This window comes from Xiphophorus couchianus, chromosome 1, assembly GCF_001444195.1.
Source record: "Xiphophorus couchianus chromosome 1, X_couchianus-1.0, whole genome shotgun sequence".
NCBI lineage: Eukaryota > Metazoa > Chordata > Actinopteri > Cyprinodontiformes > Poeciliidae > Xiphophorus > Xiphophorus couchianus.
The window spans coordinates 18,661,447-18,688,937 of NC_040228.1; the positions used below are offsets into that span (position 1 = coordinate 18,661,447).

General features: G+C 37.5%; 1 protein-coding gene across 5 annotated transcripts; it reads left to right on the forward strand.

Moving 5' to 3' along the window:
• Nucleotides 1–839: 839 nt before the first annotated feature.
• Nucleotides 840–21,291, forward strand: uckl1b (uridine-cytidine kinase 1-like 1b). Of its 5 annotated transcripts, none has more exons than XM_028015061.1 (15): nt 840–971; nt 6,972–7,165; nt 9,053–9,159; nt 10,155–10,325; nt 11,768–11,839; nt 12,698–12,887; nt 13,010–13,071; nt 16,231–16,250; nt 17,393–17,491; nt 17,599–17,692; nt 18,109–18,171; nt 18,265–18,387; nt 19,237–19,344; nt 19,454–19,610; nt 19,751–21,291. In XM_028015061.1, the coding sequence occupies exons 1-15, from the start codon at nt 898–900 to the stop codon at nt 19,828–19,830; spliced, it is 1,614 nt and encodes a 537-aa protein (XP_027870862.1). In that variant the 5' UTR covers nt 840–897; the 3' UTR covers nt 19,831–21,291. The 5 variants fall into 5 exon arrangements, with proteins under 5 accessions (XP_027870862.1, XP_027870869.1, XP_027870879.1 ...); XM_028015068.1 differs by lacking the exon at nt 16,231–16,250 and adding an exon at nt 14,134–14,150 and having other exon boundaries at nt 19,751–19,885; XM_028015078.1 differs by lacking the exon at nt 840–971 and adding an exon at nt 4,289–4,626 and having other exon boundaries at nt 19,751–19,885.
• Nucleotides 21,292–27,491: the final 6,200 nt, after the last annotated feature.

The window sequence follows — 27,491 nt, forward strand, 5'->3', positions numbered from 1 at the left end:
CTCCTGTTTTCAAATCCACCAAAAGAGGTGTCCAGCAGGTATCCTGATCAAATGCATAAATGACCTCAAATGATTTTGTTGTTGTTGTTGTTTTAATTCAGAAAGGTCCCCACCCAATCTCTAAGGCTGAGTTGAACTACCCTATGAAGGAAGTTCATTTCAGCTATTGATAACCAAGAGCAGGTTTCTTTGAGTCATGATTCAAATCTCATGAAAAGAGATGAGGGTCAGAATGTAGACTAACCAGCCTCATCCCTTCTCTTCACCACATTGTAGCATATGAGACATCAGTTCAACTGCCTATTTACTTTGTAAAATTAAACACCCATGTAAATATTTCATTTTTGGCACACCATAGAATAATTTCAACAGTGCACATGTTGTTTATCGCATTGTGGCATTCAATTCTGAAATGACACACATTATGACAGTTCTGTGGGGTCTTGCTGTGTAAGTGTTTATGACAGTTACTGAGCTTTTCAAGCATGAAACGCTTAACAATTATTAAGAAATGGAAGGATTTCCCATACATGCAGCCGCAGCAGGATTCATCATCAAATTAACGAGTAGCCAAGAAAGTAAAAAAAAATGAATGTTAAAATAAAACATTCAGAAATAATTAAATATATATATATATAAATATATATCTACTCTGCGCTGTTAAACTTCACTAAGCTTTGGGAAAGGCCCCGTGTGATGTCATAGCGTACTGCACTATACATGCTTTTTACTGTAAAAAAAAGGGAGAGAAAAAAAAATCTGTAATTGCATTGTAGGGCTTGAAGTCTTTCAGAGAGCCAACGCTGCACTGCGTTCGAAGAGTGAATAACGAAACGCCTACATATCCCATGATGCCTCAGCGCGGACCGAACACCTGATTGTCAACAGAGAAAAGCAATGTCTGCCGTTAGCGTGGAAGAAAGGCTTGCTAAGATGGACAACGAGGAGAAAACTTGCTCTGTTTCCAACAGGTACTCCTCTTTCAGGGTGGGGTGTTTGCCGTTTGAAACTTTGGACTATTTTTGCATTTTTATAGATTGTTATAATGTATATATTTATTTTTTTATTTCAGCAATAGTTAAGCATCTTCACGGATGCTACCACTCACACTGTTCCTTCCATTAAACTGACACTTATAATAGCTGCTAGGTTCTAGGTAGAATTTTAGGCACATACAAATTTCATATACACGTCCATCGTGTCCCATTTTACACCAAGTGGCCTCCTGATATAACTTTATATTTTGAAACATCCGATGAGCTAACAATATTAAGCAATACATGCTCTAAAACTTTTAACACGTATATAACCGAGGGGCATGAATTACGGTAAGGCACTGACCACAGTCCACTTTAATTTAGGTTTTGTATGGCGATACAAATTAATCTTTTTAATATTCCGGACTAATTTATTATATTTGCCCTGTGTTCATGGTTACGGAATGAAAGAAATTCGCATTTTAATGGCCAATAGTGTAATTTAAGGTACACGTGCTATGCCGTGAAGAAATTATCTCTGCATCACAGCAGCATGAAGGTTGATCCCATGAAGTACCACCAGAGGGCGTTGCTGATCAGCCCACTGCACTAGCACAGTACCATACGTCCCTGCTCCTGTTCATTTACGTAACCTAACTATCACAGATATTAAAAACGCCCTCAAAAGGGGATCGAACATGGAAATGACTTGCTTACAATGTACAGTTGAAAAAGGGCAAGGACCGAATGATTTTTGACTCCACATAAATCTAAGTCTTGTTAAGTTCTAATATTTAAATGACTTTTCTTTTAAGATGTGCTCGAGTGTGAAATATTTTATTGTTGTTTGAGCTATTCATCGCTAGTTTTAAATGGAAAATGCAGACATATTAATCACCTTTCATACATATTAGTACCAACTTAATATATTTTATCTAGAAATTTAAAAATAAACCAATGCAAAGTGACAGATAATTGTGTGTAGATTTTTATGAATAAAAATCAGAAATGTGTGTTGTACATTTGCATTCAACCCTATTAACGTTGATATTGCTAAATTACATCCAATGCAATCAATGACCTTCAGAAATCACCTACTTTGTGAACAATGAATAATTTCATCTAAGCACTACAGCTTTTCTTTCAAGGTCTCAGAGGTTTGTTAGAGAACATTACACATAATGCTGAACACACCGTGCCCACCATAAAACATTGTAGTGGTAGTGTCATATTGAGGTTGTCTTCAGTAGGGATTGTGGTGCTGGTCAGAGTTACAGGAAAGATGAATGTTGCTAAATACAAGCCATTATTGAAGGAAAACTTAAAACTGGGACAAAGCTGAATATGATTATGATAAAGCTGTTTTACAAAAAAAGAATGGGCATTAATGTCACTCTTTATCAAAGCGGATAGAGACTTAGTCCTAATTAAAAGTTGGTACTGACTTAAGAGAGCCTAAAATCTATTCTTGATGCACTTGGAATGTTTTTACTTGTAAAAAATACTAAACCGATTTATCATTTTCACTCCACTACTTTATGCTGGTTTTAGGGGTTGGTATTTAACATATTCTTTATCATTTATTGTGAGAAATTTCCTATTGTGAGAAGGATGTTGATTTATCTTTGAATTTGAAAATATGATTAATACAGTTACTGTGTGAAGTTTAGTCATACTATATGTGGCTGTTTTTCAAGACCTGTATTTGTGTTTGTGGGACTGACATTGCTGTGTCATGCAGTGTTAAACATTTACCTAAAACAAAAGTAACAAATAGTTCTCATCACTTTTATCACAATAGTACTACAAAATCTGATAAAACTCTAAGTCTGTATCGCACACATCTTGTTGGTCTGTCACAAAAACACCAATAAAGTGCATTGAAGTTGGAGGCTGTACTTGGAGTATTATTACTTTTGCAAGGCACTGTAGGGACATTCATTGCGATTAAACTTTTTCACTTACAAAATAATATGGAATAAGGAAAAAGTATTCAAAATGTCTTCGTTAAAGTTTTTAAGTTACAAAACTTGTAACTCGCAGTGATTGGTTTTAGATGAGTTTCGTGTTCTCCACTGTGTGGTAGTTCATTGAAAATCTTGTTTTTCTAGATAAACAGCCTAGTCTTGTTGTGTAAAAATATGTCTGACTCATACTTAAACAGAATAGCAACAGAATGCATTTCATTTCAGACTCAATCTGAATCATGCCTTCAGTAGATAAATATTTTGTTCCCAGGCTGCCTCTGCTGTGTTAGACTTGGCTTTGCGTCTTTGTATCCATAGAGAGTTTTTTGAATGTTTGGCATAGCAACTAACTGGAGCTTCTTGTTTCAGTGTGGCTTTCTTGTGCTGCAGCTGTCTTCAGCCTGCACTTTAAAGCTCTGGCCACGGCTCCATAACTGTGATTACGATCAGAGGAATTCCATTGTAGTTTGATCAAGGAAGAAAACAGAAGCTGGATGTGTGTAGTACAGTCAGAATAGCTGTAGGGGTTTGACAATTTGGTTTAAAGTAAATCTGTTTGCTTCTTTATTTTTTTATTTTTAATTGCATAGATTTGCAATAAACAAATAAATAAAGACTTAATATTTGCTTTGCCTGGCCTAGGAGGAGTGTAAGGGTGCAACTTGCACATTGCCAACGGCCGTCCTTCAGACTTTCAGCTGATTGAGCAGGAGTGTTGGGTTTCATCATGCTGTTTATTCCCTCCGTCCTCAGTGGGAGTGAACCCTGGGAGGAGGCACAGCTCTTTCTGTGTGTGTGCTTGCGGGTGTGTGTGTGTGTGTGTGTTTGTTTTCAGTGGTGCTGACATCTCCAGTCTCTGAGTAAGGCAGAGACGTAGTGAGTCTCTGCAGGGTACAAGCACATCATGTCCTCCCCGCCCTCCTCCTCCATCATCTTCCTCCCTTCCCTCTTTTTCTCCGTCTTGTCACCTCTTCAGCTCAGCCCGAGGCGTCTCCTCTTTGGATAAAATCAACATCAGAGGACAGCAGATGTTGCTGTGCTCTGACAGCTACCTGTTTGTCTATTCCTTCTTTAAAAGTTTCCTTGTCTGTGTCGCTTTTCTCCGGTCGCTCTGTCCCCCTCCAGCCACGTTTTGCGTCACTGACTGTCCAAACTGTTTATGAGACATGTGTGTTTGTGCCAGTACTAGGAAGGTATAGCTCTAACCTGATGCTATTAATACAAACTAATGAACATAATCTGGAAAGGGGTAGGTGATCCTCTGAGATTTGCTGGCTGGACAGCCAAAGGGGAGGAGCAGAGAAAAGGAGCAGAGAAAGAGGAGGGAAAAACTGTGCTGCAGTTTCACTCTGTCGTTTTCTCTAACAACCAGGCTGTGGAGTCTTCCTCTGTCCAAAGAAAGGAGAATCTGAAACCTAAACAGATGCTTTAAGTTTCGTTTCTCACCCAAGTTAATACCCCCTCATATCTCCAACTCCTTAGTGTCGCTGGATGTTTTGCAACAAGGGGCGTGGTGGTTGAACGTGTTACTGTGCTCCGATGTATTAAAACTATTACCTGTTGGCAGAAGTGTTGAACTAAAACACAAGCAAATCCAAAATAGTTGCTCCTGTCATGAACACTATACCAGCTTACTCAGGAGCTAGAATATCTGGCTGTTGGACTCTAATATCTGATGGCAGGTAAGTGTCTTATTTATTCATATATTTTCAATGTTGACATCTTATTTTCAGGTTCCAAAGGAGCCTTTTTCCTCTCCGAATGTGGAACAATGTCGTCATGAGTTGTCTTTTGAATCAAATTGTTATTGTTTATTTACTGAGAAGATCTCTGAGGAATGATGCGACTGTATTGTCTTACTAATCAACTCTGTTATACAAATTGAGGCAAGAAAGGCTCTAGCTTGTTATTTTTTTTAAGTAATTAAATGTCAGTTTATGTTTGGCATTTTTATGTATTTCTGGGGATATTTTAAAATTGCTAAATTTTTTACCAGCTTACTTTTTTCACACGCGCACTCCAAAAAGTTTTCTTGTTTACCTGCGATCTGACCTTTTGTCCTTTTTTTCCCTCCTCTCAAAGCTGCATCCATGGTGTGCACTTTGCATTTTGGAGCAATGAGCAAGAGCATGAATCAGCACCATCAGCCAGGCTAATCTATTATGGCACCGTGGTTTGGCTTTAACTGATAACCCAGTTTGAGCGAGCCGCGTCTCATGTGTAGCTCTGACTGTTGTCTGAGTACACTCCCTGGCTTCACTCAGGTGACTCTGATGAGATAAGATAAATCTTTGTCAGTTTTTCATTTGCTTCCCGACCGCCTCCTGACTACCCGAGGAACTATGTGATCTGAGTAAAGATTTTAGAGGCAGAGAATTGACTGGATGACAGCAGACGTCTTGGAATTCCTCTCTTATAGCCTGTAGTTATGGCCTCTGGCTCTTTACAGTCCTGTCTGGGTGAGGTGTGGATGTCTCGCATACTACAGTAAGTGTTGCTAAAAACTGGACACTGGTTAGATTTCATTTTTTTGGTCAAAAATTGAGGGGTTTTTTCTTTTGCAAAAAACTTAAATGACAATTATGAAATTCAGAGTAATCTGAAAATTTACTTGTACTGTTTTGCGCTCTCCTAGGATTTTATTACTTAACAATATTCTGCTAGATTTTACAATATAATGTTTGTTTTTTTCCAGTATTATGGGTTAATTGATCTGTAGCTCGCCTGAGGAAACAGTTCCATTAAGCAATTAGTTGCTGCATTGCTTTTGTTCTGCAAAGTGAAGCAGCTGTATTTCCACTTTTGCTGTTCCAACTCAGTATTAGTTTCTGTAGATACTTTATTTTGGTCATGAGTCACAGAGTCCTTGCAGTAATCAGCATTGCTTCTCTGTCTTGCAAAAGACTTGAATGTCCATTGTGTTTGCTTTGAGTAGTTCATGCAAATTCACTTTGTGTCTTTGTCCAGTGAGAACCTTGTGTCTAATTTGAATCAGCTTGTTGTAATTTGTTTACCTTTTTCATTACTGGGACGATGCGTTTTGTTCAGTTGGACAACTGACTGCATGACTCAGCAGTTATTAGTAAAGCTCACTGCAGGGAGAGGTAATAGATTTTCCTCCTCTGTGGCTGTCGATCAGTGATCAGGGTTTTTTGTTTTAAAGAGTGTTCCCACAGCATGACACTGTCAGTCGATGGATGGCACTAAATGCAGGGAAGTCTGGCAGAACAACCAGCGAGAGACTGTAAAGTCTTGGGTGGAGGGTAGTTTTTCAGCAGGACAGCCAAATCCACTCTGGAATGATTTAGATCCAAGGATATTCTTGGTTTTGAATGGCCTAGTCAAAGTCCAGAACTATGTCTACTTGACTTTATACTATATATTTTCTGCCCAATCCAATTCAGTTTGAGCTATTTTGCAGAATTATGTAATTTCAACAGTTGGTTCTACAAAGTGTCACCCAATCAACCCGCTCCACTTAGCGCTGCTCTTTCACATAAAATCCCAATAAAACACAACAAAGCTTGTGATTAAATATGAAAAGTCCAAGGGCAATGAATACATTTTAAAGTCTTTGTGCCTGTGCTCTGATTGAACAGTTGGATCCATTTCATTGAATTGCCTGAGCTGATTTATACACACAGGTCTCTGCTTCCATCTAAAGGAATGTTTGGCTATCTTCTTTTTTTTTTTTAGCAAAAGCTGGGGACAAATTTAAAATCTGGTGTTAACCCATTTTTATCTCCAGGACCTAAGGTTGTTTATGAACTTCTTTATCTGTTAAGCTTTTATCCAAAATCAGCCATAAAAATGCCCTCTTTACCTGCTGCCTTTTCCACAATGGTGTACAAAGTTCACTTGCTGAAGATGTAAAAAATAAACTAAACATTAACCAATGGCTGGGGATACAGTAGGTCATCGCTGGTACAGTTTGTCATTTAACTGGACCATTTTCATTATGTAATGTGTTTTTTTTTTTGCTCTAAACACTTACCCTGGGATCTCTTTTGTGTTTGCTTATTTAAAGTGGAGGCAGTGAGGGATCGCTGGACCGGCTGTTGCCCTCTGTCAGCTTGGGTCTTTCTCCCAGGAAACGGACCACCAGCCAGTGTAAATCTGAGCCTCCACTGCTCCTCACCTCCAAACGAACCATCTACACAGCCGGTCGCCCACCGTGGTACAACGAGCATGGAACACAGTCCAAAGAGGCCTTCGTCATTGGTAGGAAACTGCAGAAATACAGTTTATGTACAAATTTGTTTTATTAAGATTACTTTCTCATAACAGCATAGTACAGTATATATTTTGGGGAAAACACTGTTCTCCGTGGTCCAAGTGTTTAAAAAGTAAATGTAATCATTTGTGTTTTGACTGAGGTGTTTCCTTACTTTGTGACAAAACCTCAAGTCCCATGATGCATTTCAGCAACCAGCCTGATTAGGAGTACAGCCTTCCTCATGAACTGAGTGAAAAAATGTCATCCTGAATCTGACTTGTTTGTGGCACATAGATCAAAACATTCTTGTGTTTTCCATTACTAACTCTTCCATATAGGAAAATATATATCTACTGAGATTTGCTTTGACAACAGGGTTTTCTAAAGCTGCCTAAATCTGTTATTGATAACTGTCAACAGGGAGCAACATAACTATAACAACATACATAGCTGCTTCCTGCAAACCGTAAAGTTCATTGCACAATCTCGATGAAAAACCAATGAAGTCAAAAGCAGAGTCACAACCACCGTATTTAACTTGCTTCAGATAGTCAAAAAATTAAATACTGCTTATTGGGTAATATATTTAGTGTTCTATGTTTTACATAAAGGTTTTGAATTTCATTTCAGTAATAAAAAGAAAGTCAAAAATTCACCTTTTAACCATTTTTCTAAACTGTCCCACCTTGATATCTAATAAAAGATATATGTATTTTTTTTCCATTTTCAATTAGATTTGACAAGTTTGACATAACAGTCATACTTAATAAGAATTGTACTTTGCAGAAATTAACACTGATTTACTTTTCTTTATATTGTATTCCAGTGATGAGTGAAAACTGTATTTCCAAACTGTTGATCCTCTTCCCAGCTGCATAAAAAGCAGCTGATGTAAATGTAAACAGAGCGTACAAATAGAACCCAATTTCATTGGGTTCTGACCCGAATTGTTTACTACAGTGTGAGACAACGCAGGCCAGAAAGAGCTGGATGTCAGTGAAAGTAAGGCAGGAAGTGAGAAAAACTCCTACGCGTTGCTTCCTCGATGCTTCGCAACCTGAGAGGTGCAACTGAATGTTTGGATTACTCACACACTCTTAAGTGTCAGCAAGATTTGGACACTTTGTTGGTTGATAATCATCCCTACAATATTTTGAGAGCATTTTCATGGCAGCAATGTCTGCCAATGCTCTATACATTATGAGATAAATTAATATCATAAGACCTTTTTGTCTTTTTATATTGGAAAATATTACTGTCACAGTTAAAGCATTTTTAGTTTCCTTATTTGGCAGATTTGTCGTTGCTCTTTTTTTTGCTTACTAAAGCTTTAAAGTTTTAATAAAAAAAAAAACTATTAACAACAAATATTGCTTGTTCTGGCATAGTAATATTTATGGGGAATCCACTGGTGTCTGGCAATAATTTCTCAATATAATATAAAAAATAACCTGCTGGTAGTAAGACTCATGCTTGTTTTATATGACATCACAGTTAGGCTACATAATATTAGAAAGTCATGTAGTAGTGATATATATTTTTAAGTTTTGCAATTTATCAAAATGTTTCTCTCACTTGCGTTTGTTTTCTATCATTGGAATATTTTTTATCTCTTTCTGTGACCTTTAGTTTTCGCGACACTGTGATCTGTGGCAGTTTGGCTGCAGTGAGGCTCCAAATCCAACAGGCTGATTATGTTATGCATGCAAAATCTGTGACACTTGGAATAATTGCTGATAAAGATTATATTAAGAACATTAGTTTGTAATATCAATATTGCATGCACCAATTGTATGATAATACATTTTTTGATATGTGTAGCTCTTGTCTTTTATTTATTCTATAAATACATATTGTAACGTCTTTTTTTCCCCCCCAACTTATCCTGACAGGTCTTTGTGGAGGCAGTGCTTCAGGAAAAACCACAGTTGCCAGGAAAATCATTGAAGCTTTAGATGTGCCATGGGTTGTTTTACTCTCAATGGACTCTTTTTATAAGGTACTTATAATGATGCAGCGTGTCTGACATGAACCGATGTGTGTTTGCACGTGTGCAGGCGGGTGTGTGTGTGTGTGTGTGTGTACACATATACATTTTTTGTATAGTTTTCATCAATGCAAGTTAATTTAGACTGAAGAAAATAAGACCATAACATTAAATTGAAAGATTTTTGGTGCCTACTCACATCAGCCTCCCCTAAATCCTCCCACTGGCCTGAAGGACAGAAATATAGTGGAAGAAAAAGAAACCAAAATATAATACAGTTTGAATCCTGAGGGGGAAAAGAGGAGTGACAGAGGAGAGAGAGGCCAGACTGAATAGAAAAAGAGTGCAGTGAAGTTCAATTAAATAAGAGACTTCATTTTTGCCCCTCTGCAAGTTCGCCCGCGCTGGTTGTGTAATCCTTTTCTGCAGGGGGTCATACCCGACCAAGGACTAGCACCGCTACAGCTCTCAGCCTGTTTTCTCGCTGCGCTAACAGGGATTTCTTTGTACATTAGCGACTTCATTTTTTTCTGGTGGAGTAGCTTACAGCCCACACAAAGCGTGGAACATCAGTTTATCATATTAAGTGTGTAATCAGCTCACTTAAGAAGAAGGTGTTGGTGTTCAGAAACTGCCAAATAGGAGGTCTGGGCTTTTCAAAGCACAACCAGCCTAAGGGCACACACACACACACACACACACACACACGCACACACGCATACATACAGAGACAGCACCTGGTACAGACGTCACAGTGGCGCATGATGTTTTACTAAATTTAGGTTCCTAACTTCGACTGCTCTTGAAGGGATCAGTGTTTTCACACAAGCATGTGTATATCATGTGGCAGTATTTGACTGTGTATGATTGTGATAGAGCATTGCAGATATTTTTTTATTTCATGTTTATGAAATGTTTTCGGTTCGTTCTTGCATAAGCAAGAACATCACAGGCTAATTTCTTACAGTAAAAGTCGCGCTGTGCTGAAACGATGTGCCTGTCCTCAGGTCCTGTCCCCTGAGGAGCAGCTGCTGGCAGCCAGGAATGATTATAACTTTGACCACCCAGATGCCTTCGACTTTGATTTGCTAACACACACCCTGCGCAAACTCAAACAGGGCAAAAGTGTGAAAATCCCCGTCTATGACTTCACAACTCATGGGAGACAGAAAGAGTGGGTAAGGACGACCGAGCGCAGCCTGGCCTGTTTTTATTAACTTTTTCACATTTATTCACGTTGCAAAAACTATTTCAATGGGATTTTATTAAAGTTTTTACATATTTTACAAACGAAAACCTGAAAAAGCTTGTGTGTATTTGCATTCGCTCCACAAATCCGGCCTTTGTGGAGCAGTAGCAAGAGGAAAGTCAAATAAGGTGACCATAGGCTTGTGCAATTTAGCACAAGCCTATGAAGAACAGAACAAAAAGAAAATGCTGGACAAAAAATCCAGAGAGCAAACGTAGCTCCTATTGATGACATTTTAGAAAAATCTTTTTCTGGATTTTTTGGAATTCTAAGATTTGTTTTAGAATTTCACCTCGGTATGGTAAAATTAATTCCCAAAGCACCTTAGGCTTTTAGAGAGCACCTAAACTCATGAAATGTTAGGAGTGTTGAGGAGGACTTTTACTTAGTATAAGAGTGTCTTAAGATGGGAAGAAATATCAACAGAAAGCAGAAATATTCTCTATAAAATGGATAAAGCTGTAGGCGTTGCTTCTCTGTCCTATTTGGTTATGTGTCTTTTACTTCCCTATTTTGTATTGATCAAACAACTTTATATAAGCTAACAATCCCAGTAAATTGCTGACAGCTGAGCAAATACCATTCCATCTGTTTGATAGATGACCTAATAAAATGACCAGCATGGCAAGAAGCCATGACAAACCACAATGATGATGGGAATGTAAATTAAGTTGCCATCAAACATGTTGATTCAGTGTGGCAATAAATTCATTTTCATCATCATGACACATTTTTCTTTATCCAGTCTAGAGTGTATGATTGGTTAATTTCTATCAACATATTATTGTTTGTTTGTTTTTTAGTCTTATTTTGTTTTGTGTATCCACCAATCACAGTCCCTAGAAGATAGCATCACACCTAGCTGCAGCTGCATCAATCACTCTTAGCATCAATCACTTAGCATTAATGCTAAGTGATTGATGCTAAGATAGGACTCTTAGCAGGAATTTTTTAGGCTAAGCTAGGAGCTCTCTGAGAGAACTCTGATAATCTCTGGGCATGTGGGCCCAGATCTGATCTGACCAAAACCTGCATACACATGTAGTGGAAACTCAATATTAAACACTTCACATTGCCCATGTTTGATGCTAATCAAACATCAAACATGGTGGTGGCAGCATTATGCTGTGTTTTTTCTTCAGCAGGGAAAGTTAAGTTGGTCAGAGTGAAGGGGAAGAGCAGTCAGACTAAATTAAGTCGTTGTCATAATGTCTATGATACCATTTAAGAGGTAGGAATATTTTTGCAACAGTGATCATTTTTCAGCATTTATTAAAACTTACTGAGATATCACTTCATGAATCTGATCTGTCATTATATCACTGTTTCTATGGGCATTTAACTTGAATGTTTTGTGTCTGTTTTTTATAGAAAACTGTATATGGAGCTAGTGTCATCATCTTTGAGGGAATCATGTCTTTTGCAGATAAAGCCCTCCTGCAGGTACGGCATGAATATTGATCTGCAAATCATTGAAAAAGCTTGCTTTAGTGTATTTCGTTAGTGTATTCATTTCTTACTAGGTCTTTTAATTAGACACATATATTCATTTTCTCTGTTTGCAAAGTAAACAAATGCAGAAACCTTACATGTATGCACATGTGGGTGGATATAGATGAGTAGAGAATTGCAAAGATACATTTGATTGACTTTCTAGATTTTGTTTTTAGCTGTTAAATGTCACTTATTTAATATGGATATTCAAAATGTGCCCTTGTTTTTTCTCTTTTTCATTGTAGCAGGTGTTTAAGTTGTCCTTACCTTAACTGTTATTTTATATGGGTCTCTTACTGAAATAACTTCTAAAAATATTTAAACAAACTTTGCCAATTGCAAGCTTGACTGTGCATTCTAGATACCTTTATTTACTTATAATTAAAAATGAAACATTATTTTTATGTAAAATGTAAGTTACATTTTGAGTAATAGCATATTGGCAATATATATATTGCCAATAAGCTTGTCATTACTGAAATATATTTAATTAAAAGAAAACATTATACTCAATAAATGTGACACAAATTGTAAGAACAATAAATAATTCTAGGTTACGACACCCTTTGTTTCAGCCTTATTGGACTTTTTCCAAAAAAATATAAGCTTAATCAACTTACAGTAGTCTTTGCCTCGAAAAATTTCACCATCATTTTTATTATGAAATATAATTCAATGAAATCTGAAAGGAGGTGAATTCACCACCAACCAATAAGATTCTCAGTGTCGTTTTCACTTTATGTTTATCAGTTTGAACTAAAGCTTCATATAACCAAACATTTCTAATTTTGTGGTGCATCCCGGCAGCTGCTCGACATGAAGATCTTTGTGGAAACCGACTCTGACATCCGTTTAGTGCGCCGGCTGCGGAGGGACATCACGGAACGAGGCCGAGAGATCGAGGGCGTCATCAAACAATACAACAAGTTTGTGAAGCCCGCTTTTGAGCAGTACATCGAGCCCACCATGCGCCTGGCAGATCTAGTGGTGCCACGTGGTGAGCGCTTACACACTGACTGCATGGACTAGTTCAGAATCAGATAGAATCAGATAAAAGTCGAAGCTGTGGCCTAAAAGACAAATAAACCCTGAAACTACAGACTTCTGTCATCCTGTCAGGTGGTGGGAACATGGTAGCCATTGACCTGATTGTGCAGCATGTTCACAGTCAGCTGGAGGAGGTAAGAACGGTCATACTCACAAATCTAAGCAATGAGATATTATAATAGATTTCAATAGAGCCCCGTTCCTTTTCATTTTTTCCATCTTTTTTATTTTTAAGTACTACTTCCTAACTATATGCACTCAGTAGAGTTGTTTTTGCTCACGCCCATTTTTATATTTAGCATGCAAGGGTCATCATGCCCTCTTGTGGAGGATGTCTGAACTGCCTGAGTGTTAGTGAGGGTTTTAAATTTCTTTGGATTTGTATTCTTGACTTTCTCCTGCTGAATTTCACATTTTTAGAAGACATGCACTTAAGAGGGAAACTGTAAATTCTGCTTCGTGTGTATTTGAATTGATAACACCAAAAAAGGCACAAACATCAAGCTGATCAGATGGCTTAATGAACGCTGAAGAGGTTTTGTAGATTTCAACACAGTTTATGAAGAATTCAGGTTGTTTTCCAGTCTGCTTTGGTTATCTTTAAAAATTACTCCATGTTTTTTATTGTCATTAAAAGGACATTTAATTAAAAGCAGGTGAAGAAAGAAGCAAAAATAAAAACAATGCAAAAGCAAACAGAAAATAACTGACCAGATGCTTTATTTAATAGCCAGATTCATTTGTCTCATGTGCTTAGGATGGTTAATTCTATCTTAAGTGATGACTTGCAGCAAAATGGCACAAACAGAAAAACTGACCATGATATTCTGCTCTATTGATGACAATTTGTATCTCAGCAGACTTTGATTGATTCTGTGCAGAAAGTTTGACTCGTAGCTTTAAGAAATTGGGACACAAAGAACAAGTTTGTCTTTAAAGGCACGACTGCTTCTTTCTACATTACACAACCTGTGATCCCACCAATGATATGTTTGTTAAAATGAGACGACATATGAAACTGACTTTTGGTTTTCCTGTACCACTACACTAATCGCAAGTTTTGTTTGTGGGGAGCACTTTTTGCCATGGCGTTTGCTTTTTTTATGTCCTCCCCACCACAAACACAGTATCACACATGCTGCTGATGGATTGCTCTCTCACTCTCTCCCCTCCTCCTCACCCTCCGTTGCTCACAGCGTGAGCTCAGCGTCAGGTAGTGTGGCCTTTATCCTCTGTCTTTCTCTCTTCGACATCTTCCCAGTTCACCACTTGCTTTAGCTTTCCACTTGAAGGGATAGAAAAAGCGCTGAGCACAAACCAGCATGTCTTCCTCTCTGTCGTGCTGGCTGCCAGGACGCATCAGCAGGTGGTGCTGTTGCATCTTGTATTAATGAGGAATTAAGCCGTCCACTTTATAGTAATATGTTACGGAGCTGTGCAAAGAATATTCATACATTTTGTCACGCTACAGCCACAAACTTCAAGTCTTTTTTCAGAAGGTGGGAGAAAAATCATATTTTCAATTTTTATTTTTTTACGCATAAAAAATCCCTTTACTCTGGCACCCCAAAATAACATACAGTGCAGCCAGTTACCTTCTGAAGTTGCCTCATTATAAAGTGCATATGTGTGTTTAATTTAATCTCAGTATATAATAACGAGGTCTTTGGATGCCTCAGAGCTTCGTTAGAAAACAATCAGTATCAATTAACACAGCGGACAAGTCAGAGATGATGTGAAAGTGTTTAAGCAGAGGTAAGTCCTAAACCAATATGCCGAACTTTGAACACCTCATCAAGCACTGTTCAAATCATCATCTGAAAATGGAAAAAGTGTGACACAGCATTAAACCTACCAAGACATGGCTGGGTAAGGAGAGATTAAATCGGAGAACCAGCCAAGTTGAGCTTCAGAGATCCACTGGGAGAATCATTATTCGGGATAATTAGTCCCGTCACTTCCCATATACAGCCATAATGGTGAGGTTGAACAAAGAAAGCCATTGTTACAAAAAACAATCCTACACAGCATTAGACTAAAATTAATCATTTGGCCTACAAGTTCCTTAAGAGTTGAAGGCTGCAAAAAAACAAAGAAGCCTGAGACCAGGGCAGTAATCAGTTTATAAATGCGCAGAACTAGTTCTCATGCCACAGAAGACCCACAGCTGTAGCTTCAACAATAGCTAGTCCTTCAAAGTATTGACTCAGGGGCCGTGAAAACAAATCCATGACACAATTTTCATGTTTATTTGTTTGAAAAACATGTCAGTTTCCTCCCACATCGCAATAATATTAAACTTTTTGTTCGTCTACCCAATAAAATCCCATAAAAGCATAATGAGAACTGTGGTTGGAATGTGAGAAAAATGTGGAAAAAACATTAAAGGGATGTGATTGTTTCAAGACTGTAAAATCTGAATCTGTGGGCCAGTTCCAAATCTATGGAAACTGTAGTTTAAAAAGTTTAAACGTGGTGCGACGCAGCCAGTACGCAGTGAAAGGTGTTGGTTTTTCCTCTCTTTATGTTTAAAGAAATGACAGCTCACACTCTTCCTGACTCCTGTGTCTAAAAATACAGCCTTGAGTCTGAGCAACTGACCCCTCCTTTAAGTGGCAACAACAGAGACGGAGGGAAAGAGACTCTTAACAGAAAGCAGAGAAAGAGAAAGGAAGCGCTCGCTGCAACTATTGTTGATTATCACATACCTCAGCCACAGAGAAAGTTTCCAATACCCTACTACAAAGCAGCGAGTTTTTCCATTGAATGTCGGCCACAGTACATGAGGCAGACAGAGAAAGGAAGTGAGCTCGGTGTCTGTCTTTAGACACAGGATGTGCTGGGGCCTGTGAGCTGAAATACCAACCTTTACTGTTTTACACGGTGAAAGAGTGACAGCCGCACCAGCGCTTGTGCACCGCCCACGCGTACACACACTGGATGCACATGCAGATATCAAAATCTGATCCAAAAGGCAATACTTCTGTTTTCTTCTGTATCTGTAGAAATATGTGAAACCATGGACTATAGCTCTAGGCTTTCTTAATGTTATGGAATACATCCACTATTGAGGTTTTCTTTTGTTTTTTTTCGATTCTTTTGTAATTGAAATGACAATTTGACATATTTCTACATAGTCGCAGCTGTCACACTTTACACTGTCTGATCAACCTTCATCCTTTCATTCACCTGATGTTGTGTCTCTTCTCATTTGTCTTCTCTTATCTGTTTGTCTTTTCTTTGTCCCCTTCTGTGTGATTGTTGTCTTGCCAAAAAAAATAATCTCCCTTTAGAGGAAACTTCGCTGGGATATGTGAGCAGATCTGCTACAATCTTTCTTTTCTTGCCTTTGGCTAATCTGTAATGTTTCTGATGGTGTAGATATTTTGTAGTGTCAACATAACTGCATCACTGGGTGTTTATAACTGTGTTTCTGCTCCTCTGGAAATCAAAATCAACCAGTTAGTTTTTTCAGACCTAATGTCTGAGTGGTTAAGCAGAGACCAATTAAAAAAAAGAACACTTTTCATTTGTTTTTGTTTAAAGGGCATATATCAGTTTTTCTTTTCAGATGTACGTTGTAATTTTCTTACTGAAAATAGAGAAATAGCTAGAAAAGGAAACAGCATGAAGAAAAAAAGCCAGTGTCGGAAACACACTTGGCTAACAGTGATGGCATTTCATCTGAACTGCATTTGTACAGGTAGCAAAGTCTCCAGCTCAAATTCTAGTTGTCAAAGTAAATATTTACGTGGGTATCTATCCATAAAGGTGAAGGAAGAGTCTAGAAGTATTGTCTGAAAGAAGTAGCTTTGAGATGTAACAAACCACCACAATACAGAGGAATTTAATTTAATATCTCTGTGACGAACTTTATATGCATGAAATTTACCTTCATACACAATTTTAAATTTCAGAAAAGTGCCTTGTGATTTACTTATCAGCTTTGAAAAACAAAGAAAGTGTTAGGTGTAGATGGTTTTCACATTACTTGTTGAAATATGGTATTATATTCCCTTCAACATGACGTTTATTTATTTTACTCTTACAAATAATATTCAAAAGAATATTTTTGATTTCTTTTTAGTTGTAATGTTTTTTTTTTATCCATTTTCACGGTCTCTGCTAAAACTGCACTCTGCAGTTTTCTGTGGTTTTTATTTTTGCAATTTTGTTTTGCTTTTCAAATTTTCTCTAACTACTACAGAAAAAAAGATCTTTATTGATTTAATGTTTTATCTGCATGTAAATTCACCTGTGTGTGTATTTTCTGAATATGAATATACAGAGTGTGTGTGCACGCTTCTGTGTGAATTCTACAAGATTTCTGCACAAGTCTTAATTGCGCTTGCCTCCATTTGTGCTTGCACTCAAGTCTCTGTCCATCTTTCTTTCTGTTTTTGGCACTCTCACCCTCTGCCACCCCCGCTTTACTATTTGTTGCTGTGGTTACAGGGCAGCCCTGGCTTCTGCACACCAGGCTCAACCCCTCCCCCAGACCCTCAGCGTTCTGGAGAGCACACCCCAAGTCAGGGGCATGCACACCATCATCAGGTAAAAGCTTCAAGAAAAATACCCTAATGGAAGATTTAGCAAAGTAAAGCCTCTGCTGTCAGAATAAACCTTGTAACTCTTATTTTTTCACTGATCATCTCATTTAGAAACAAGGAAACCAGCCGCGATGAGTTCATCTTCTACTCAAAGAGGTTGATGCGCCTGTTGATTGAGCGAGCGCTCTCCTTTCTCCCCTCTCAGGTTAAATACATATAAATAAATCAATTTGTGCCGCATGGAGTCTGCATTGTAGAACATAATAAGCATAAAGGCAGCCAACAATCAGCTCAGGACGCAGTGAGAACAAAACATGTAGATGGCTTTAAAATGTGAACAGTGTGAAAAGATAAAGACAAATGGAAAGATGGAGTGCTTGTGTTAGAAAGAGACATGCAGCCTGAGATGACCTGCAACACAAGCATGGAAACTTAGAAACTCACCACAATGGAAAGTTTAAACCTTAATTCTGGGTTGCTGTGTGCATCTCTCACTCACTCACATGAGTTTCTAATGCCCCTTAGCATATCTGAATGTATGTTCTAGACGTCTGCAGTACAGTATACAGCATTCTGAACAGCTCTGTGTTTATACTGTGATGCTCTCCAATATTAACTCAGGTCCACATAGTGCAGACCCCCCAGGGAGAGGACTACGAAGGCAGGAGTTTCCATGGGAAGAGAGTGAGTGAGCTTCATTTAGCTTTCTTTCCAATAGTCACAGTTTAAAGCCACTTAAAATGATTTTCTTTTCATTTTAATTTATTCCTCCAAAAGATTACAGGGGTGTCCATCCTGAGAGCTGGGGAGACCATGGAACCAGCCCTGAGGGCCGTCTGTAAAGACGTCCGCATCGGGAAGATCCTCATCCAGACCAACCAGGACACAGGAGAACCTGAGGTACAACGATCACTACTGTAGCAACATCAGAGCTGTTAGACACACATTACTATCTAAACATACTTTCCTTTGCAAGGATCTATTTAACTCAGAATCGGAAGACTTTATTTTTAATTCCTGCAAATATGTCCTTGCAGTTGACCAGTTTGGGAAAAAACATTGAAATAGAAATATAACTGGTCTGACAAATAATGACCATACATATAAATCCAAACTAATTTAAGAGTATAGTAATCGTGTAGTACTATAAAAATGTGCGTGTTTATGCACTAAGCTTGTAAAGTTGAAAGGAATTTAAAAAAATATTTTTCAAGATTTGTTTTGCTTGTTTCTATAATTGTGTTTTCCATGTGATGATAACAAAAACACAAACTTGTTTCATAATAGTATATTATCAGTATAGTTTATTAATAGAGCTCACTGTTCTGTTAAATTTATTTCTGTATTTAATTATGTATTTATTTATAGTAGATCTTTAGTTGTGTAACTTTTTAATCATATGGATACCAAGTTGATACTAGTGAGGAGAATGTAACAATCAATACTGCATCATTCAACAACACTTCTAAGTCATGTTTTTCTTGAATTTTGAATAAAGTGTTTAAAACTGAAATTGCTTTACCTTTCTGTTTCTCAGTAAACGCAGTTTAAAACTTAACTTCACTGGACAAGTAATTAAAATAAAATGGTTGCATGCAATTTTATGATTATAAAGGTTTCAATGAGCAGGTGTTTGAAGCGCTCCTAATTTCGACTTTTAGGAAGGTGCAGGAGCCCCGAATATAGCAGCAGGTCAGTTAGGTCACGTTTTTGGTATTAACCACACACATCCTGTCTGCACATTTTCAGCTTCATTACCTTCGTCTACCCAAAGACATCAGTGAGGACCACGTGATTCTGATGGACTGCACTGTGTCCACTGGGGCTGCTGCCATGATGGCTGTTCGAGTTTTGCTGGTGTTGATTGCTCCAAAAATCTTCCTTTTTCTGCATTCATTAAGCTGCATTCAATATTTAACCTGTTTCTTCTTATTATTATTATTATTATTATTATTTTCATTTTCAGGACCATGATGTTCAGGAGGACAAGATCCTGTTAGTTTCTTTGCTAATGGCGGAAATGGGAGTCCATTCAGTGGCCTACGCATTCCCACAGGTGAAAATCATCACCACAGCCGTGGACAAGAAGGTCAATGATGTTTTTCACATCATTCCCGGCATTGGTGAGTGCTGTTTGAATCTTTAGTTTTCCTTTTTAGTCTCACTTGTTAAGCTAAAAAAAACAGTGTGTCGAAGTCGGTTCATCTGATCAAGGGAAAATTAGCCGATTCCAGTTTATAAAAAGTCTTTTTATTCTGCGCAGGAAATTTTGGAGATCGATATTTTGGAACGGACGCACCGCCTGACTGGAGCGACGAGGACTTAGACGAGCCCAGTTACTGATTGTTGTTCACGCTTTAAGGATTCAGGCCTTTTGGGGGCAATCTGAAGACATGCTCCTCGTCCTTCTCTTTCTGACTGCGGCCGGCCTGCATCCTTCAGGGATCGAACAGGAAAGACATGCAAAATAATTCAAAATCAGGAAACGGGAGTTTGCAAATAGACTAACTTGTAAATTATTGCATTTAAAAATCAATTTTGAACACTGTTGAGTGACTTTGCTGTTATGCATCCAAAATATTTTTTATTTGTACAGTTTGTTATAGAGCTAAAATATTTAAATTGTGACAATCTATTAAAAAAGTGCAGTTATAAGATGTATATCTTGCCTTAAGTCATGTACTGTGGACGACACAATTGAATGTGAGCTTGCACACTTTTTAAAAAAAGAAACTGAAGCTTTTTGGGGTTTTTTCTGTCGTTTTCCTTTTTTTTTCACAACATGCCTCCTTCCTTGTAACTTTCAGAAAAGTAAAATCGTAACATGAACCCGTCTTGCTCAACTTCCATCGCCGTGAGGCTTTTCTGAAGGACCATTCAATCGGAAAATGTGTGGGTGTTGTGTTTTTTTTTTTTTTTTAGCTCTCTCTCAACCTTTTCCTTCAACGTGGATGCTGACCTATCCAGCCTAAAAAGGATGTTGAAAACCGAAGTTCATTATACAGCTTTATGTATGTACTTGTGGTGTATATATTAAGGCTGGATGTCTGTCTTTTACATCTTTTTTTACTATGTATGAAGCAGCTGAGTGGGACGGGCGTGCATCTTTTTGTTGCTGTGGAAATGGGTTATCTGCATAAAGCAAACACTGATTAGGCATATAGTTTTAACCCAGTAGGTAGGATTGGTGATTTGAAAAGAGGGCAATGATGGTATAAAAATATCCACAATGTGCCGAATGTTTTGATTCGGGAGTTTTATTGAAAATAAATGATATTAATCTGTTTCAGTTGTTGCATTGTTCTTATTGTTGTAAACTATTCAGTTTACCAGAACTGGGGTCACACTCTGCAATATGGACCCTCACCAGTTTTATAGTTCATATCTTGAAGGTCAAGTGGTTGAGTGTTTGTTGTGTTTTTTATAATTTACATTTTTGCAATATTGGCGTTTATTTGAAGCGGAAATGTTTAAAAAGTACAGTAAAATTACGTTTTATTGAATAGTGGAAAATACTGCATCATGTTAGTTGAACATATGTCATATTTGCTTATCTCTGCTCCTCCATTTTGCAACCTGTTACTCACCAATAAACTCTTTCCGTACTGAAATCAAATGATTGCGTGCCGTTTCATACCCTTTGAACGTTTTCACATTTTATTATGCAATCACCACAAATGTCGATGTGTTTTATTTGCACTTTTTTGTGTCAAACCAAAATAAAGCATTGTGTTATTGTAATGCTGATGGAAAATCAATGCAATGTTTTTAAATTATTTTGCAAATAAAAAAATCTGAAAAGTGTGGTGTACATTTTTATTCAATGCTTGAAATGATGCACGATTCTTGTAAGCAAAACAACTGATTTCCATTCAGATTGGGTGGTAGGTGTGTGTGTGAACATCATGTTCTGAGTATTGATTTAATAAAACTACAGATTTAAGCTATTCTTACATGAATATAATTTAATCTAAACTCTTCTATTGTAGCTCTGCTCTGGTCCTGCTGTAAGGTGAATGTCTACGCAAGTTTCAGATTTTTAGTTGTTTTTAACTTCTTTGTTTTTGTCGGAATTTCCAATCTTATGTCCCTGCTTAAGAAAAACATTTCTATAACACCGCGCTGCCATCATTTTGTATTTTCATTGTGATATTTTTAGGGTGCATAAGCAGCATTAGCTTTTCCGCCATACATAATATTTTACACGTTTGCCAAAAAGTTCAGTTTGGCTGATTCTTAGCAGAGCACCTTCTTGCAGACAGTTGATTGGTTCCCTACATTACTTGTGGCAAACTGCAAACAGGATAGCTTGTGACTTTCTTTTGTTCTTCTTACATAGAGGCCAGATTTATAGAGTGTTCCTTTGAACTGTATGAACATATTCTCATACCTGAGACATGGGTCTCTGTCACTATAAGCCTCACAACTCCGTCCCTGATTCATGATCGTTGCCTTGCCAGTCAGCTGAGGTGGGTATTCATTTGTGTCAAATATTCATTTTAGGATGATGGATCGAACACTCACCTGTCAGATGATCAAGATGTTCTCCAGCAACACCTTCAGGGCTTTGCAGAACCATTATACTAAGATTAAGTTTCGCACATTTAGAATATATTTATTGTTTGACCTCTGAAGGTAATTTGTTGCACTGGACTTTATTTAAGGGTGCCAGAGTACACGAGGTTGAATACAAATGCACACTGCACTTCTCAGGTTTTTTAACTTTTTTTTATTATTTCCATCCCCTTCACAACTGTGCTCTACACTGTCGACCTTTCACATAAAATCTCACCAAAAAAAACAAAACATCATAGTTTATGTGACAAAAATATGAAAAGGTTCAGTGAGTGTGAATGTATCTGAAAGCAGCTTCAGACAATAGTGCAACAAAAACCGATTTCCCCGAGCTTCCCTACAGAAGGTGAATTTTGCTCTTGCATCACTTTTATAAAACAGATGCAAGTGAAATGCACCTTAGCAAATGCAGCAGACTTAATATTAAGCCGTTCAGCACAGTCGCACATTACCTGCGCTACAGAGGAAGAACAGGAAGGATATTGTGGTTGTCCTCTTCTCATGGAAAGTAACCTCAGTATCTTCCATTAGTTTCCATAATTATCGCCCTGACAGCTGTCGAGACGTCAGTCACCATAAAATATGATTGGCACACATCTCATGAGGCTGAGAGACAATTACAAACTGCTGGCCTGCTGGGTGGGTATCGACAGGCACAAAGCATGATTTTTCTTTTGGAGGGAAGCTGTGAGGGGGATGGAGCGCGAACATGCAAGAGATAAAAATATCAAACATTCACCAGCAGCATTTTTTTAAAAAAGAATTCAATACTTTTATGTGCAATTAAAAGACTTTTTTACAGTTTTGATTGATGTGCTTTTATTCAAATGTTAATTCTTTGAATGATTTAACATAGAAATCTCTTTCTGATTCTATTTAGTCAAAGAAAGCATGGTTTAAAAAAATAAAAATAAAAAAATCCTCTGCAAAATGCATGAAAACTATATGAATGAAACTGTCAGTGGAAAGTTCAGCACCGGCACTGACAAACAGGAAGGTGGCGTGTCACTGTGTGTTTTGTTGCATCCCCATTGGTAGCACAGAGCATGATGAGGTCACAGCCTGCTGAAGACTGCAGGAGTGGCCGTTAAAAGTCAGACCTGTGTTTCTTTTTTCATCTCACATCACACGGTTTCAGCCAGGTTACTCCTCTGCTCTCTTTGTGTCTTTTGCTCTGTGCTTCACATGACGGTGTCTACCTGCCTTGTCTTGAACTGTGGTGTGAGGAGCCTCAGGGTCTGCCATGTGGGTACGTAGCATGCTCTGAACACTTCCAAGGGTCTTAATTCAGGATTAGGCTATGCGAAGGTGCCATAATTACTGCAATAGGAATGTGGGGAAATAACTATGTTGTATGGCTGCTATTTGTTTGGTTTAGTGTGCAATCAGGCTGTGAGGGTGTAAGGGTTGGACATGTGATGTGATGTAGGCCAACGGAGAGCAGCAGCTCAGTGCTCAGAGTTGAAAATGAATTATTCAGACAATGAAGTATTTCTGAATCACATGAAGAGGGTTTAGATTAGCGTGTTTGAGAGGGTAAAGTACTATCTTTCCCTTCTCCCCCCTCCTTCTCCCTTCGCCCTCTCTCTTTGTCTGCGCGTCTCATTGTGCACTCTCCATCTGTATACTTTAATATGAGAGTAGAAGCTCTGAGAGACTGGACAGTCCTCATCAAGCCAGGCCAGGGTGATTTAGATGTTTCCAGTGAGAGATGCAGTTTGTGCATTACGCTCAGATGGCTGAGTGTTTAATTGCTCTGTGAGTGCAGGTCAGCAGGCAACAGAAAGACAAATGTGGTGCTGTGGTGCTTCAGAGACTGTGCATTAAGTTTTCTGAGATCGAATTTTAAAAACAGATAGACAAAAAAAAGCCCATCACCTCATATCGTTTAATCGATCTTTATGGTAGCATTTAGGCTTTATAATAGCATCTGACGTTACAACTTAAAACCATATCAATTTATAAGCACAATGACTCATTTACGGAAAATGAGCGAAGCAATTAAACAGAAAAAAAGTAAAAAATACAAAAACAAAGAGAGAATATCTTTTGATTGTATTTTTATTAGGAGTTTCCCACTTTTTTTTCCCCAGTCTGGATGATGATTCTTCCCGCCAAAATCTCATGCATTCATCTCAGGCCTGAAACATTTTATCATGTTGGACAGGTGAATAAATCTCACATCTACTGAAATTACTTAAATTTATCTAAAAGGAGACAAATAGGCAGTAGGTAGTTTAGCAACATTTATAAAACTAAGAAGATGCACCTTTATAAGTTGTAATTAGCCTTGTAGGCGACTTGAGGTAGAAACCTCGCCTCAAAAGTGAATAAAATTTGTCTGGACCATTCTACATTTGCAAAGATGTAACTAAATCAGATTTTTTTTTTTTTTAAGGGCTACATATTTCCCATTTTTTCACCCGTTGGATTTTTTTTTTTGTTTTGTTCTGTTTTTATGTTTGTCAGGAAATTTTGCCTTCGCCTTGGACTCTTTGCCTTCGCCTTGGAGCTGAGGCTCATGGAGCGGCCTGACCGAGACCAGCGGCCGCTCTTTGACTACTGAGTGGTTCTTTCCAGGACTGTCCAACCTGAGAATGGTGATTTCAGGCTCAATCTCAGGTTCGTCAGCCCATGAAACGCCAACTCTCCTCAGCACAGTGTATGAAGAAACCCCAAAAGAGAAAATTTTTTAAAAGTCCACAAAGCTGTCCAGACTGAGTTAAAAGCCTGAAAGCTGAAGTTTTACTCATTTTAAGATTAGGTATTTCATTATTTTGGTAAAATAAATGTAATTTCACTTAATTTTTTTTTAAGAAAATGCTTGTCAAATAATACATTTCTGCTATTCTATAAGTTGGGAATTGTAAGATCCTAAGAAAAAAAGTGACAGTTACTGTTAACATCAATTCTTCTAAAACAAAGAAAACAGCCATTTCCTCCTCCAAAATGCTGCTGCCTGTTAACCAGAAGAGGGAGCAACGTGCACGTTAACCAAAGAGCAGTGAAGGATGCTGTCAGTCATAGTTAAATTCATGACAAAGTTTCCTTTGATTTTAATCTAGAAGACAATTACTATTATTCAGGGCTGATTTTTTCTTGTCTAGAATAACAATTTCAGTCTCGAAACATAAAACTTGCATAGACTGTAAATATCAGGGCCCTCTCCTATCTGCTGAACAATTTCCTTCAGTGTTTAAGATTTTGAGTAAACACTCTCCCAACTTACTCGCTAATGTGAAAAAATTGCCTACAAATCAAAGAAAGTTGGTCAGACTCATCGATGTTTGTATAGAAGGACATTTTCAGTCGTTGTGTGTTTTTCTGCAGACGGCTGTTTCAGATCAAGAGAGGACAATGATGCTTGAAAATTGTCTGACTTCAAACCCATTGGCTTTATACCGGAAATCAGACTACACTTTCCTATAATTAGGTTAAAATTGGAATGCATGGAAATGCATTTGAATCTATATAATTGAACAACATTAATCTTTTGAGTATGTCTTTGTCCTGTAAACTGTTCTAAGGAGATATTTTCATTGTAAATCGGATCAAACTCGATTGAATTGATTGGAGTTGAGGTGTAGGCAGTTACTATAAATTTTGGATGGTATTTATTTCATGCATCTGTAAATTTAATTTGACTTGAAGCAACGCATGTATGGTTAGATGTTCAATGTTCTATGCTGCAAAAAAAAATTATCTCTGAAATCCATCCATCTTTTACCCAACACGAGGTCAGAGAAATGTTTAAGTAATAAATTACTGCATTTTTGCTTGAGTTGTGCACAAAAATCCCTAAACAAAATGCTTTCCATTTAGCATGTTGTAGATATGGAAACCGATGACGATTTATTTCTAAATTCAATAAATAACCAATGAAATAACAATAGATTGTGTCTGTGGTTATTGTCATTCATTTAAAAGTAAATGTATGTCATTTTCTGAAACAGAAGATACAATACAGCATTTTGCACTATAGCTAAGCACATCTATGTCATATACATTTCTGTCTCTTTTTAATTCCATTTCAGCACAATCAATAAACTGATGCTTTTGTTTTTATCTCTCCAGATAAGAAATCTCGAAAGAGGTTTTGTGAATATACTTTTAGCGTAATAATAAACAAGTTATTTTACTGGCAGTAATTCAGTAATAAAAAATTACATAAAAATGAAACTAATTGCTTCTATTATTTCCAATAAGATCATTCTCTACTTTTGGTATGGGGATTTTAATATCTGTCTTATTCACAGCAATGCAATAAAGAAATTGTTTTACTTTTCTGTTTTCCTAAGTTACAAATAGAGCACAGTTTAATTTCTGATATAATGGTTAGGACTCTGAAACTGGTGAACTGCGGTCAATAATCAAAGAACAATGCTGGGCTGCTCTCTTTGTTGGTTCCACCGAGTCTTTAGTGTGTTTTACTGTGACTGTATTACAGTTTAATGAATTCACAGAAACTCTGAATTTAATTTATAAGCCTCCATTCTGTGAAAAGTTTCTGCAAACAAAAAGGAACTGATTGGCATATAACAACAGCAACCTTTTCTTTATTTCCATTAATGTTCAGATTTGAAAGAAGTCACCGAATCAATAATTTGATCATATTCGTTTTTATGTGTTTTTTTAAGTTGTTTTTTTTATTAAACTGTAATAAAAAATCATTAAAAATAAAACTTTACTTAGTTTTCTTAAATGTTCCTTAAGGTGCAAGTGGATGATTTTTGAATGTGCATGCTCTCCCTCCTGATTTTAATTTTTGTTTGCTCCACAACTTTGTACGTATGAATCAGCCAGTAATGGCTGCCGCGTTCGTGTTTGAGGCACATTGCCTGTGGTTATCTGTCTGAGAATGAACATGTGGAAGGGCTGAGAAGCCAGAAGCCGGTGTCCAAGTGTGAGGCCATGCTGGCAGGTGTACAACGCAGTCCGATCATCGGTTTAGCTCACAGTGTGTCAGTCATGCTCCTGACAGAAAAAGAAATCACTTCACAGGATGACTTGTTGACCTTTTTGTACTCCTCTCCTAAAAAAAATTTGTAGATTGTAATTGATTTTTTGCCACCTACTTCCCCGGTGCTTTTAGGTACACCTTATTGTGAGGCCAGGAGCACATATGTCATTTTCATAAATAGAGCGCACCAAAATTTATGGGGCTGTATCTCTAATCTGCCCCATAAATGTCTGTATAGAATCATGTTTTCATGATTCTATGCAGACATATAATTCAATTTAAATATAATTGGGAATGTTCTACAATGGTATGATAATAATGTTTTAGCAACTTCATTCATTCATTCAAGTTAAACACATTATCTATATTACGTATGCTTTAAAAACATAATTTCTGTTACTTATAGTGTTTTTTCCACTTAAAGCTTATCTATTAAGATTAGAATATGTTAGATGAATAAAAAATATTT